At 38.5% G+C, this 16,105-nt stretch overlaps 1 protein-coding gene across 8 annotated transcripts in view; it reads right to left on the minus strand.

The window, feature by feature from the left end:
* Positions 1 to 16,105, minus strand: part of bbs9 (Bardet-Biedl syndrome 9) — a 689,521-nt gene that overhangs the window by 572,039 nt on the left and 101,377 nt on the right. For all 8 annotated transcript variants that reach the window (XR_010975118.1, XM_068032600.1, XM_068032602.1 and 5 more), the window contains 2 exons: positions 7,297 to 7,426; positions 716 to 897 (listed from right to left, as the gene is read on the minus strand). Coding sequence is in view for 7 of the 8 variants with exons in the window: in XM_068032600.1 (XP_067888701.1) it covers positions 716 to 897; positions 7,297 to 7,426 (312 nt within the window). In the remaining variant the exon portion in view is untranslated. The remainder of the gene's footprint in view (positions 1 to 715; positions 898 to 7,296; positions 7,427 to 16,105) is intronic.

The raw sequence follows: 16,105 nt of genomic DNA on the forward strand, positions 1-16,105 counted from the left end.
ATTGAAGTATTCTCACAAAAAGCAAACAAAGAAGTTAAAAACACTGATTATCCTTCACTTTTAACTATCATTTTACAGAGAGTGAAATAAAGATTGAGGTATACACATGGGATTAAGGCAGAAGCTAAAACATCAAACTTTTTAAAAACACTTAAAAATGTGGAAATCATAAGGGAAAAGTATGACATTCCACAAATATAAAATTAAGTTTTTCAGGGTCAGAGAGGTTTTTCAGCAGTAATTATGAACTCAGTACGCTGTTAAAAATCCAGTTACACCTAATTGAACAAGTTGCAATTTTTTCAAGAGTTTTTTCTAATAGTGTAAAAGGGCAAGTTCCCGCTTGTTCAGACATTTCTAGTTGCAGTCTGTGGGTTCTTCAAAAACATATACTATGAGACACGTAGGATTACTGACAGAAATTTCTGGATTTCTGCATTTCACTGCGGATATGCAGGTTTGAGAAATAGATGTCAGTTTCAGAGGAGTAATGTCAGCAAATGTCATTACTACTGCAAAATCTTGGCTGTTAGCTATTATCTGTGAATACCAGAATCAATGAGTGTTGATACTGTGTAGATCATGAAGCTTTCTGAACAATATAGCTTACTTAGCAGATTACAGGTCACACGCATTAAACAAAGGAACACTTTTTAGACTGTGGGGGAGGGGGGGGGCAGAAAAAGGGTCTCGTCACCTTTGATAATTTGTGTACCTTGGGTTCTTGTAGCTTCCCTGATGACCTTGTGAAGTTCTTTCATTTCTGTGTCCATTTCATCATAATCCAGTTCCCTTGATTCCACCTTTGGAGCCTGGAAGAAGGAAGGATCTGTGCCCAAGTATGAACACTGCAGGTGGCCACCGTCACTTAAAGTCACCACTACTCCTTTCAAGTCCCTGCACAGAAAACAGATTAACATGTACAGGTTTATCAGCTTATATCGAAAGCATAGGTGATCTGATTTTTAAAAAAAATTCTCTTGTATTTGTTCCCACTGCTGTACAATTATCAGGATCGCTACACTGATGCAAAACTGATAGACACGCACCAGGGACAACAATGTGAATTAGCTTGAAGTATTAATTTCTGATCTGCCACCAATAATTTTTAAGTAGCGCAAGCTGTGTTTCAAGAACAAGGGCCTGGGCACTGAAGAGTAGAATGTTTTTCCTTAAAAAAATGTATTAATGTTGAGCTCTGGGTTGTTCCAAACTTTCACCCAGTCTGCGTTTGGTCTCCCCAATGTAGAGGAGACCACATTGTGAGCAGTGAATACAGTATACTACATTGAAAGAAGCACAAGTAAATCGCTGCTTCACCTGAAAGGAGTGTTTGGGGCCTGGGATAGTGAGGAGAGAGGAGGTAAATGGGCAGACTGGGTGACCGCTTTGCGGGACCCCTCCGCTCAGTCCGCAAGCAGGACCCTGAGCTTCCGGTTGCTTGGCATTTCAACACTCCCCCCTGCTCTCATGCTCACATCTCTGTCCTGGGATTGCTGCAGTGTTCCAGTGAACATCAACGCAAGCTTGAGGAACAGCATCTCATCTACCGATTAGGCACACTACAGCCTGCCGGACTGAACATTGAGTTCAATAATTTCAGAGCATGACAGCCCCCCATTTTACTTTCATTTTTAGTTGTTTTTTCTTTTTTACAACCTTTTTTTGCATTTATTTCATTTCATCTTAGTTTGTTCAGTTTGCTTACCCACTGTTTTTTTTTCATGTTTGCACTTGCTGCTGTTCAATATTCAGTCCGTTAACACCTTTTCTGTACTAATGCTTTGTCTTTCAACACACCATTAACATATTGTTTGCCTTTGCTCCATGACCTTTTGGTCAGCTATGTGGCCTTGTCCAATCTACACCTTCTCCTTTGTTATCTCTTGCCCCACCCCCACCTCACTTGCTTATAACCTGTCACATTTTTAATATTTGTCAGTTCCGAAGAAGGGTCCCTGACCCGAAACGTTAACTCTGCTTCTCTTTCCACAGATGCTGCCAGGCCTGCTGATTGATTCCAGCATTTCTTGTTTTTATTACTTTCCTACCTATCTTTGTGTCATCAACAAATTTAGCAACCATACCTTCAGTCTCTTCATTTAAGTCATTTATATAAATTGTAAAAAGTTGAGGTCCCAGCACAGATCCCTGTGGCACACCACTCGTTACATCTTGCCAACCAGAAAATGACCCATTTATGCCTACTCTGTTTCCTGTTAGCTAGCTAATCTTCTATCCATGCCAATATGTTATCCCCTACATCATGAGCTTTTATTTTCTGCAATAACCTTTGATGTGGCACCTTATCAAATGCCTTCTGGAAATCTAAGTACAATCCATCCACCAGTTCCCCTTTATCCACAGCACATGTAACTCCTCAAAGAACTCCAATAAATTGGTTAAACATGATTTCCCTTTCACAAAACCATGTTGACTCAGCCTGATTAAATGCCCTGCTATAACGTCTTTAATAATAGCTTCTAACATTTTCCCTAAAACAGATGTTAAGCTAATTGGCCTGTAGTTTCCTGCTTTGTCTCCCTTCCTTTTTAAATAAAGGAGTTACATTTGCTATTTTCCAATCCAACGGAACCTTTCCCGAATCTAGGGAATTTTGGAAAATTAAAACTAATGCATCAACGATCTCACTAGCCACTTCTTTTAGGACCCTAGGATGAAGTCCATCAGGACCCGGGGACTTGTCAGCCCGCAGCTCCAACAATTTGTTCAGTAACACTTCCCTGGTAATTGTAATTTTCTTGAGTTCCTCCCTCCCTTCCAGTTTCTGACTTACAGCTAATACTGGGATGTTACTTGTATCCTCAATAGTGAAGATCGATGCAAAATATCTGTTCAATTCATCTGCCATCTCATTATCTATTATTATTATTAATTCCCCAGACTCACTTTCTATAGGACCAACGCTCACTTTGTTAACTCTTTTTTAAATATCTATAGAAACTCTTACTATCTGTCTTTATATTTCTAGCTAACTTTCTCTTGTACTCTAATTTTATCTTCCTTATAAATCTTTTAGTCATTCTGTGCTGTTTTTTATATTCTGTCCAATCTTCTGACCGGCCTCCCACCTTTGCACAATTATAGGCTTTTTCTTTAAGTTTGATACTATCTTTAACTGTTTTAGTTAACCAGTTAGAAACAATTGGATGACGCAGTGTGGGACCATACTATATTGTAATCTTATGAACCCCATGCCAACAAACCATTACTCTATTCTTGCCTAGCTTCATAGCTGCTTGTGGTGGAATCTGAATTGGTGGAAAGCTCACTATTGCGAATTCCCCTTCCTGCCTTTAATTCATTCTTTCTGCATATAATTAATTGTCCGATAGCTCGAAAAGCCCATGACATGAATACAGAATCTGAAACCAGCAACTGAAGCAACTCAAAGCATGGCACTTCTAGAGAAGAAAGCGGGAGTGATCCAAGCACAGCAGTTTTATGGCACTGGAACTGGAGAGGGATCATGAAATATTTCTTAAATTACAGCATTCAAAAGTTTTAAAGAAAGCATAACTTTGTGATTACCCACAATGGTCACTTGGGCTAATCTACTTATATGCGGAGGGCAATTGAGCGAAGATTATTTATTATAATGCTCTTAAATTCATCTCTAGTTTGCTGTACTTCCTTCGAATGATACTTTATTATGACAGTTACATCAAATCTAGAGATGTAATTTCCTTTAATGCGGATATGCAAATAAACAATGTGATAATGCCATAGTAGAGTGGCAGGCTCAAATTTTATAAGCTGACTAGTTCATCTCAAATACTACACATGGATTTCCATTTATTGTCTGAAACAATTTTAGATTGTTTTGTAGAAGTTGTTAATGTCAACTCAGTGTAATTATTTTGTCAGCAATTTCTCTCATTTACCTTCGAATTCTGCAACTTTGAAATACAATTATTACAATTTTTAAAAAATGGCAAGCTCCTGTCAGCACAGAAAACCAAGCTACCTTACCAAGCAGAAGAAAAATCTGTTGCATCAAATTTCAGTTTATCATCACTTTCAGCTTAAGAGGTTGGTAGCTAAAAGGGCTGCCTGCATTAAGAGCAGTGAAAGTGGAGATACAGTCTGATAAAAATAAAAGAAAGCTAACAGACTTCAAACAACTTCGGATCTCCTCGTCTAACTCCGTGCACTGTGATAAAAGAATTTCCTTTGTGTGTTGACATTGCCAAACATTTCTGAAGAAAGGTCATCTAGCATGGCATCAGGTTTACTGCGCACTCTTATGACAAAAATAACTGCAACATACTCAACACAACATAAAGCTGTATCAATATACCAGTTGGTGCTAAGCTATATCACTATTTTTTTTTAACAGAAATCACTAAATTTGATAAAGGAGCAACTGAATGATACAAGGATCAGAATGGCCTCTTCAATGTAGATCTGTTTGGACAAAGGTTTGCACAAGGTGCTTGTAGACTACTCGACAGAAATTGCAGAACATGGGACAACTCATTTAAGCACTGTTGACAGACTGTCTCTTTGATGTGGGAAAAATATTGTAAGCAAAATAAGTAATGAAGTAGAAAAGAATCAATTGGCCCATGACAGACAACAACGCAATGAAAACAAGTTAGTCCACGCTGCTCTCTAATTTTGGTTGCTAGAGAACTCCTTTTAGACTTGCATTCTTATTTAGAATGCCTGCATTCTCCACCCCTCCTAATATATATTAATGATTTAGATGAGGGAACTAAATGCAATATCTCCAAATGTGCAGATGACACAAAACTGGGTGGGAGGGTGAGTTGTGAGGAGGATGCAGAGAGGCTTCAGGGTGATTTGGACAAGTTGATGGAGTGGGCTAATAATACATGGCAGATGCAATATAATGTGGATAAATGTGAGGTTATCCACTTTGGTAGCAAAAACAGGAAGGCAGATTATCTAAACGGCTATAAACTGAGAGGGGAATATGCAATGAGACCTGGTTGTCTTCATACACCAGTCGCTGAAGGTAAGCATGCAGGTGCAACAGGCAGTAAAAAAGGCAAGTGGTATGTTGGCCTTCATAGTGAGAGGATTCAAGTACAGGAGCAGGGATGTCTTGCTGCAATTATACAGGGCTTTGGTGAGGCCACACCTGGAATATTGTGTGCAGTTTTGGTCTCCTTATCTGAGGAAGGATGTTCCTGCTATAGAGGGAGTGCAGCGAAGGTTTACCAGACTGATTCCTGGGATGGCGGGACTGATGTATGAGGAGAGATTGAGCCGGTTAGGATTATATTCACCGGAGTTCAGAAGAGTGAGGGGGGATCTCATAGAAACCTATAAAATTCTAACAGGACTTGACAGGGTAGATGCAGGAAGGATGTTCCCGATGGTGGGGGAGTCCAGAACCAGGGGTCATAGTCTAAGGATACAGGGTAAACTATTCAGGACTGAGATGAGGAGAAATTTCTTCACCCAGAGAGTGGTGAGCCTGTGGAATTCGCTACCACAGAAAGCAGTTGAGGTCAAAACATTGTATGTTTTCAAGAAGGAGTCAGATATAGTTCTTGGGTTTAAAGGGATCAAAGGATCTGGGGCAAAAGTAGGAACAGATTACTGAGTTGGATGATCAGCCATGATCATAATGAATGGCAGAGCAGGTTCAAAGGGCCGAATGGCCTACTCCTGCTCCTATTTTCTATGTTTCTAAATGTAGTAAGTACTTAATAAAATTAATCAGCAGTGAAGTCTCTGCGATTGATGAAAAGCTGATCCTACATTCATACTGACAGGATTATTTGATTAGCAATAAGTTCAAATGTACAATTTCCTACAAAACACAATAGTACTTACTGCTTTTTAGCCATTTACAGAATAAAATCATCTATAGGAACATGAGAATAGGAATAAAATGTAAAGAATTACTGAAAAAATAGACCACTAAGTAATTTGACCTGGAATTTAAAGCTATTTTTGTGATTGGTCTGAATGCAATGGCCATAATTTGTATCATCACACCTGTGCCAACTCTCTGAACAGTTATACCCTCTACTTAAAATCTAATTTTTCTAGTTTTGCCTCGTAACTAAAGCCTCTTATCTTTACTATCATCTTTGTAAATCTCTTCTGCACCCTCTCCTTGGTGTTGACATCTTTCCTAAAGCAAGGAATCCAAATCTGGGCAATGAAGGTATTCAATGAAGCAGGCCTATTGTCAAATTGTGTCCTATTGTAAACAATAGCTTGCATTTGTATAGCAATTACAGAGACTACAATGAAATTTGATGGAGCTTTTTCCACAAGAGAATCAAACATTCATCCGCTGCTAGAAAAATAAATGGATGTTCCAAAATGGGGCGAGCCCTTTTGTACTCAGAAACAGGGATGATCACATGGCGGGGGAAGAACTGCCATCAACATCACAAAAGTGGAACGTAACCAGGTGCCACATGGGGGGAAATATAATATTAAAAAGAATGTCGGCATCCTCAGAGGGAAAACGCTTGCTCATTTAAATTTCTGTTTACATGACTTATTAGCTACACAGCAAGGAATTGAAGCAGGGCAAGTGTCTCTATAGATAGCTGTTGAAATTGTAAGTGGAAAACAGAAAATAAGAGCCTTGTGCCAATTATGACACTACTTGGGAGTCTTTTTATTTTCTGCCTGTGACAGGATAAAGTACGGAACAGCAGGTGAAAAACAGCAAGTGAATGGGAGTCAATATCATCAATTCAAAAATTAATTATTCTATTTTTGTAAAGATATTTTTGTTAGAGAGGCAATCCTTATTATTGTTAGAGATTACTATTGAATGACAATGAGTAATTAGATAAAAGTGCCACATGAATGCATGTTGTTGTATTTACGCCTTTAGATTAGAATTGTACGATGGATTCCTCCAATAAATCAAAAAAGCAAGAACCCACCTTATTTCAGTTCTCTTTATATTTCCATCATGTAAGGAAAGAAGCTGGTATTTCTTGATTTAACAATGAAAAATCATTCATAACTCTTTTTAGAAAATACTGTGTCATGTCAATGTCATGCCTCGTCTTTTAGACATGTATCCACTAGAGTTGATGGCATTTTAATTTCAATACAAAATACACATTTGATTTTGGACATACAAGTAATTTTTTGCCACTCTCTCCTTATTCACTGTGATCAACACCACATCAAAATAAACCAGGCAAAGTATCTGCACTATAATATCACACATGCAGCCTGGAAACAGATGAGCCATTAAGTGCAAACAAAGTATATCCTGCTGTACTGCAGTGACAGTGATAGATTTTTTTTGAACACTAGGGTACTCACTGGAAGTTGGCAACATGTACAGACACAGGAACATGGGGAAGCTGTGCAACCCATTTCAGAGTAACATCTTGGTATATGAGGAGCTTGTTATTATGGTTCCCAATGAGAGTGTTTATTGTTCCTTCCAACACTAAAAGGTAAACAACGGAAGAAATAAATTACTTGTTTCCCCAACAAAATAAACACAATACACAATGTAGTATTTCACATCTACAGGCACATTTGTCTTTCCTGTTTTAACTCGCTGGGGATCATAACAATTTACATAAGACTATATGGAGGTTACAGTGTTTTAGTTTGTTAAAACAAAGCACTTCACAAAGTAAAGTTTGAACAGATTTCCTCATGTGCAGTGCCAGAAATGCCTGGTGCACATGCAAGTGACTAGGATGGAGTTTAGAGAAGAAGTGTTTTTATTTGATAAAGCTGGAATGGTGATTGGAAAAAGCACCACATGGTTTTCAAACTTTGGCATGTCCTGTAAATTTATCAGCAACTCCTAGAACTGTTGATATCCCAAGTTACAGTATACAGCTGACAGATACTTCAGAAAATATTTGCCCTATCTGGGACTTGCTGACACTTTTCCAATTCTACAACATATATATATATATAAGCCCTGGTTTATACAAAACATTTGCACAATATAGTTTATAACTAGAAAACAAAAGATGACAAAAAAAAATCAACGCCAGTGGGCTTAGTCCAAAACAACTGAATCCTCCAGACTAGGAATAAACTACTCCGACAGTTAGATCATTCGCCAGCTGGGATTTTTTTACTACCATTCCCAATTAAAGACTCAGGATTACACCTGAACTTCATAACAAATAGAAATACTTTCCTTGAAGTTCAATATAAATAAAACAGCTAAAAATATCTGAGAAAATTCTAACACAACATTTGTTTAAGTTTGTTCCTTCAAACAATAAATTAATGACACACAGGTAGAATGTGAAAATAAAGGAAAAACAATCAACCCTCGACTGTGCAGGAAATAAAAAAAATCTGCAAATGCTACAGCAAGGTTGTTAAGGTTTAATTCAGCAAAAACAAAGTGCTTCAGCAACAAAGGAAAGGTAACCAAAATGCCACAACCAGTATTCCTGCTACTTCTGTTTAATACTTCAGCACACAAACTAGACTGACTTCAGGGAACGCTGCATGGCGGAGCTGCCGCCTTGTGGATGAAGCATTAAATCAAAATCCTGGCTGCGTAAGCCTACTTTACAGCAGTGACTATACTTCAAAAGTAATTCACTGGCTGTGAAGTGTTTTGGGATGTTCTGATGGGGTAAAAGGGATTACATAAATTCAAGTTCTTTCTATGATCTTTACTTCCATTCTGCATTGTGTACAATGATACTAGCTTATTTTTGCTCTGGCTACCTATTCTTTGAGTGCATTTTTATCAGAAGAATTTTTAAGAATAGGAAATGTTGGTATTCAGAGGGGCCCAAGTCCCTCTAAATCACAGAAAATTAACATTGAGATTCAGCAAGCAACTAGGAAAGTAAATGGCACATTAACCTTTATTGCAAAGGGACTGATGTCTTATTGCAATTATATATGACCTTGGTGAGACCACACCTGGAGTACAATGTACAGTTTGGTCTCCTTATCTAAGGAAGGATGCTTACCTTAGAGGGAGTGCAACAAAGGTTTACTGGACTGATTTCTAGGATGAGAGGATTGTCCTACGAGGAAGATTGAGTTGACTAGACCTATATTCCCTACAGTTTAGAAGAATGAGAGGTGATCTCAACGAAGCATATAAAACTCTTAAGGGGCATGACAGGGTAGCTTGCTGGGAGAATGTTTCTCCTGGATGGGAAGTCTAGAAGTTGGAGTCAATTTCAGAATAAGGGGCCAATCATCTAGGAATGAGATTAGGAAACATTTCTTCACTCAAAACTTTGTGGAATCTTTGGAATTCTCTCCCCAGAGGGCTGCGAATGCTCAGTCGTTGAATATATTCAAGTCTGTGATCGATAGATATTTGGATAAGAGAATCAAGGGATAGGGTGGAAAAGGGGGGTTGAGGTAGAGAGTCAGTCGTGATTGAATGGTGGAGCAGGCTCAAGGGGCCAAATGGCCTCCTCATGCTTCAATTTCTTATGTCATTGGTTCAATAAACATAACCTTCATTCACAGTGCATTCCAGTGGTAATGTCACTGGACTAATCCAGAGGCCCAGGCTAATGCTCTGGGGACATGGGTTCAAATCCCACCACGGCAGATGGTGAAATTTGAATTCAATTAATAAACTTGGAATTAAAAAAGCTAGTCTAATGGTGACCATAAAATCATTGTCGATTGTTGTAAAAACCCATCTGGTTCACTAATGGTCCTTTTGGGAAGGAAATCTGCCGTCCTTACCTCATCTGGCCTACATGTGACTCCAGACCCACAGCAATGTGGTTGACTCTTAAATGCTCTCTGAAATGGCCTAGCAAGCCACTCAGTTCAAGGGCAATTAGGGATGGGCAATAAATGCTGGCCTAGCTAGTGATGCCCATAACCCATGAATGAATTTAAGAAAAACTCCCAACTCCATTTCCTGGAAATGGATCCAATTGCCTCTAGAACCCATTTAATTTAAATTCCTCATCCTCACCTTGAAGTCACTCCACAGCCCCAATCCACCCCATCTCTACTATCTTCTTTGGCCATGTGTCCTACCCATCAACTCTCGGCTCCCCTAACTTTCTCCTTTTGCACAAACCCTACCGCCCAGCATTTGTGGCACAGCTTTCAGCTACACGATAAGACTTCCTGTAATTCCACCTCGAAACCTTTCCACCACTCTTGCCCCCTTTATAAACCTCAAAACACAGATCTTCAACCAAACTTTTAGACACTCCTCCTAATCTCTTTGTTCCTGATGCTGTCTACCTGTGAACCACCTTGGTACATTAATAGTGCTATATAAATGTTGTTTTATTGTCTCATTCATGTCCTTAGCTGATAACTTATGCTCCGAATCAAAAAAGTCATTACTGACTTCTCTTCTGACTTCCCAATTTGTTTTCTGGCATAGTGAACAATTTGCCTGGGGAAATGTCAACTCCCTATGTAATCTTGAAAACTTTAATTATGTCACCTTAATCTCCAATTTTCCACAGGAAGAAGCCTACCTTCTTTAATCTTTCCTTACAACTTAAATTCCTGATACCCATAAACATCTGCAGCACGCATCTCTGTCCTCTCTGGGGCAATAATATTCTTCCTACGAAGGGGTAATCCAAAATGCGCATAGCATTTCAAATGGAAACGGAGAAATGACTCATCCAGAAACACTATTCCCTCTTTTGATTTGCATTCTATCCATCTGCTAAGGCAGCCCAATACCTCAGTTTATAAAGTCATAGAGTCAAAGCACATTGCTACTTATTTTTTAAATTCTTTCACAGATGTGAGCATCGCTGGCTAGGCCAGCATTTATTGCCCATCCCTAATTGCCGTTGACAAGGTGGTGGTTTCATACATTTGTCCTCTAGCACCCAAGACAGTTTTGCGGATCAGCACCCTCTTGCACTGCTTCATTAGGCACATACTCCAATTCCTTGCTCTCGTCTGTGCGGTCATATATCTTGCAGACTTCAAGTGTCTTATATGCAAAATATGTGCTTTATCAGCACCAGATTGTGTGTCAAACAAATCATAACTGAACAGTTTGGGGACCGTACAATCACCAAACAGGAGATATCGAAAACTGTCAGTCAAGAATAGGCTATAACAAACAACTAGGGTACGAGAAGGGGAGCCAAAAAAAACCATTCAAAATGTTAGTTTGGGAATGTGTCTCCCATCTTATTCTTCAAGCTAACCTTATACATGCAACAAATTTTAGAACATAAAGAGTAAGGCTGCAATTTGCAAAAATACTTGAAATTAACCATTAAATTGCTCAGCTCCTATTGGAAATACATATTGAGCTTTGCTCTGAGGCCAACCTCCAAAAGAAACCTTAAGACTTGAGGTTGGCTACAAGGCCACTGTCAATTGGAGCCATTCTGCATTCAATTCTGCAGGAAATATACTCTTTAAAAAAAGTTTCACCCCCACCCAACCAGGTCATTGTGCTGCTTTCAGACTTGTCTGCTCATCTGCCAATCTGAATTCTTTCCAGCTGACTTGCCTGGCTTTCCCAAGTCCAAACATGCCTTCACCAGGACTTTGTGGCCAGCCGGTTCATGTGCTACCAGTACTACACAGCCCAGCCCGACTTAGACAGTGATGGCACCGTGCGATCCGTGCAATGCTCCCTCTAAGCGCCATGACAGTGCAGCAACCTGAACGTTCCCATTCAGAAGTTGGCCCCTTTAAGCTATTGCACTTGTGTGGCCGCACAAAAAAATGTAAAGGTACTGCATACTTAAAGAAATTGGCAGAGCACTACAAAAAACAATTAAAGGGTGCATTGGTCCTGTGCACAGAATTACCAGATACACACCTCCCAACAAGTACTGCTAGAGTTTTTTTTCTGCTAATTCCTCGCTTTCTGTTGTTTGTAGGCTATGCCAATCCTGTGAAGCCATATGCTCTTCAGTTAGGCACCTGAGTGCAACTGAAGGGTATCACCCTTCTGAGTCTAATGAGCATCACCATTGAAGTGCAGGCAGGTGGCACATAAACAAGAAACTTCTTTTCCAATCCTTTTAATAGAAATTTCACTCATGTCCCATACCATTTCACTTCTGCCCTTAGCATCAATCACACCACAGGAAATAAAAGGAAGATTCACTAATTTTCTTTAAAGGACAAATGCTGAGTGCAGTGTCTGTCATTATTCGAGAAATTATTAAAATTACTCATCTGGGTTAACTTCGAAATGTAGTACATACATCACACCTAATATATCAACAAACCTATGATTAACATCCCTGAAACAGGTGTCATGCTGCCCCTAGCTAATCCCCATGGCTGCTACTTGACAAGGTAGACAGTTACGGAGTTGGCATTGCTAGAATAATGTTAACAATTTAGAGAATGGAATATTGTTTATAATACCAAGTTTGCAATCATGGCTAAATTAGGTACAATGATCCTAAACAACGTGCAGTAGTCCAAAAGAATCTGGAAAGGTTAGGGCAATGGGAAAAGGTGGCAAATGGAATTCAACACTAAGAACTGTAAAAACCATGTAAGGTGCCTAAAACTGCACACAAAATTCTAATTGCAGCCTTACTCATTTTATATAGGTTTTGCAGTAACTCTTCTTTGTACTCAATGTCATTAATTTTTTAATTTAGAATCCTTTTTTAAATATCCTCCCACTTTTAAAGATCTGTCTCATAAAACCTTAACTGTCGCTACTTGTTCCAAGATTTATCATTCAGTGTCCTTTACTTATTCTTCCTTCCAAAATGTACCACCTAACATTGAGCTAGAAGGGGAGAAGACAATGGTGCAATTCATATTCTGGCAGTATGCTCTGTGCATCAATCGGGGACCTCAATACTAAAGGTTAACTCAACCATATAAGTGTTCAAGTTATTACTGTCCAAATTAGCAGTCAAACTGGTAATCCAGTTGCAAGACATTCCCCTACCTGGTATTTGAACAGAGTAGTTAATTATTTGTTTTAGCAGGTTGGTGCCTCAATTAATAAAGAAAAACAGAGGAAAGCATATGAGCGTGAGATCCATTGGCCCACTAATATGTGTTCTTAGCACTTTATAATCTGTACCCTTCATTACAGTTAAAATGCTATCTATTTACAGTGAATGGTTCCACCTCAACATCTAACATTGTATCAGAAATTTACTTTGTTTCAATTGATTGACAGTTATGATGAAAGAAAGAGCTAATTAGACTGGTAACTATCACCAAAAGGTTTGCAGATTCTTACAGAATCCCTCTGTCTCATGTTTTCATTCATTCTTTCATTTTACTTTAGATGGTCTAAGACTTCAGTTAAATGGCACACTGAGCAGTTTCATGCCTGTCGACTTCATATGAATCGTACACAATATAGAAACCGGTGAGGGAGGGAAGGAAAAGGAAAGTTTAAGCAGTAGCTATTCAGTTTTGCAGGTCAAACTTATTCTACCCACTCTGCTACTGCCTTCAAACTCCCCCCACCCCCCAGACTTAGACCAGTTTAGTGGCAAGCAATTAGGTTAATAGTTTAAGAAAAAAGAATTTGAATGTTTTTGTAAATTATACCTATTTTTTCAAGTCTATATTTATGCTGTCAGCTGTCATTTTTTTCCACAACAAACAAGCTTTTACATGTTGATAACTTGCTCTGGAGGATCTAAAAGCTGTCTAATCCATTATTCCTACATTATCTAAACCAAAGTACAGTTTTGATTTGTAAATAGAGACATATAAACATGCATTGCATGGAAACAATACAATTCTACAAACGTTTGATTTCTAAAATAGACTCTCAATTCAGCAAATATTTTGCAAACAACCTAAAGTCCCAGTACCAACACTATAATTAAAAGCAATGTTTAAGAGATGACAGAAACTAACAGATTACAGGCTCAGCCTCAGTGAGTCCTGTGACTGAAGTGAGTACTAAACAAAAGTACAGCATACACTTGCCAGAACTTTTGGGAAAACCGCTGAGGCCCATTAAGTAGTGTCTGTAAACTGTGTAAATAATTGTGGAGTTTCATTTAGCTAACTTGTGCCTTTACTTAGGTCCCTGACTTGCTTTAAGCTTTAGTGTTGTTCAAAAAACTGGAGTTACAAAAAAAAAATTGATTTTCTCCAAATTTACCTGGAATTTTAAGAATTATATGTTTTTCTTTCAGTTTTTGATGAGATAAACATTTCTCTCTATTTACTATATCAAAACCCCTTGTCTCTATTAAATCTCTGAAATATTGTGTACTTTGGACAAGCAGAACGGGACAGGAAGGGACAGAGACTTTAACATAAATTGTACATCAGCAAATAAGGTCACTGAAGAGAATAGAAGCAAAAGCATTAAGTTAAACGTTCTATATCTGACTGCGCGAGGCATTTGCAATAAGATAGATGAACTAGTGGCACAAATACAGATACATGATTTAGTTCTAATCACCATTAGAGACAACGGTTACATGGTGACCAAGGTTCGGAAATAAATATTCTGAAGTACACAATATTTCGGAAAGACAGACAGAATAGCAAAGGAGAAGGCGTAGCACTGATGGTAAAGGATGACATAAGGGCATTAGTGAGAAAGAATCTGGCCTCAGAAGATCATGAAGTAGATTCAGTATGGGTGGAAATAAGGAATAGCAAGAATCAGAAAACACTCATGCAGTAGTTTGTAGGCCTCCTAACAGTAGTTATACTGTTGGACAGAGCATTAAACGAGAAATTATTGGAGCTTGTAACAAAGGCAATGTAATAATTGTGGGGGACTTTAATCTTCCTTTAGACTGGGACAATGAAATTGGCAAGAGTGGTCTAGAAGATGAGTTTATAGAATGTTTTCGGGACAGTTTCTTACAGCAATACATTGTGGAGCCAACTAGGGATAAAACTATCTTAGATCTAGAACTGTGTAATGAAGCAGAGTTAATAAGCATGTCATAGTAAAAGATCCACTGCGAAATAGTGATCATCATACCTTTAAATTCCATGTTAGGTTTGAAAGTGACATGCTCCAATACAAACAAGCCAATTACACATAGGCATGAGGGGAGAACTGGCTAAGATAAATTGGATAAATAGACTAAAAGGTATGGTGGTAAATGAACAGTAGGAAACCTTTAAAGAAACAATTCAAAATGTTCAGCAAAAATACATTCCTTTGAAAAACAAAAACTCAGCCTGAAAGACTCATCCATAGCTCACTCAGGAAGTTAAGGATAGTATTAGATTAAAAGAAGAGGCTTACAATGTTGCAAAAAAGAGTACTGTGTCTGAGGATTGGGAATGTTTTAGAAACCAGCAAAGGGCCATCATAAAGTTGATAAAATAGGAAAAAATAGAATGAGAGTAAACTAGCCAGTAACATTAAAAAAAAGATTGTAAGAACGTTTATAGGTCTATCAAAAGGAAGAGAGTAGCTAAAGTAAACGTCAGTCCCTTGGAAGCAGAGCCAGGAGAGGTTATCATGGGGAATAAGGAAATGGCAGAGGCATTGAACAGTTATGTTGTGTCTGTCCTCACAGTTGAAGACACAAGTTCCATACCAGAAATAGACAGTCACTGAGAGGCTAAAGAGAGTGAAGAAATTAAGGAAATTCATAGCAGAGAAAAAGTATTGGGGAAATTTAAGGGACTAAAATCTGATAGATCTCCAGGACCTGATGACCTACATCCTAGGGTTCTAAATAAGATAGCTGCAGAAACAGTGGATGCGCTACCTATGACTTTCCAAAATTCCTTAGATTCAGGTACAGTCCCATCAGATTGGAAGTTGGCAAATGTTACATCACTTTTCAAGAACGGAGGGAGAGAAAAAACAGGGAACTACAGGCCAGTTAGCCTAACAGCAGTCATTGGGAAAATGCTGGAATCTATTATTAAGGAATTCTTAACAATACACTTAGAAAAGCACAGTATGATTAGAACAAGTCAACATGGTTTTACTAAGGGGAAGTCCTGTTTGACAAATTCATTAGAGTTTTTTTGAGGATGTAATTAATAGGGTAGATAAAGGGGAACCAGTAGATGTGGCATACCTGGATTTCCAAAAGGCATTTGATAAGGTGCCACACAAAAGGTTAATTGGAAAGATAAGGGCTCATGGAGTTGGGGGTAATATATTAGCAAGGATAGATGATTGGTTAACAGACATGAAGCAATGAGTGGGCATAAATAGTGTATTTTCAAGTTGGCAGGCAGTAAATAGTGG

This window comes from Heterodontus francisci, chromosome 5 (genome assembly GCF_036365525.1).
Source record: "Heterodontus francisci isolate sHetFra1 chromosome 5, sHetFra1.hap1, whole genome shotgun sequence".
Taxonomy (NCBI): domain Eukaryota; kingdom Metazoa; phylum Chordata; class Chondrichthyes; order Heterodontiformes; family Heterodontidae; genus Heterodontus; species Heterodontus francisci.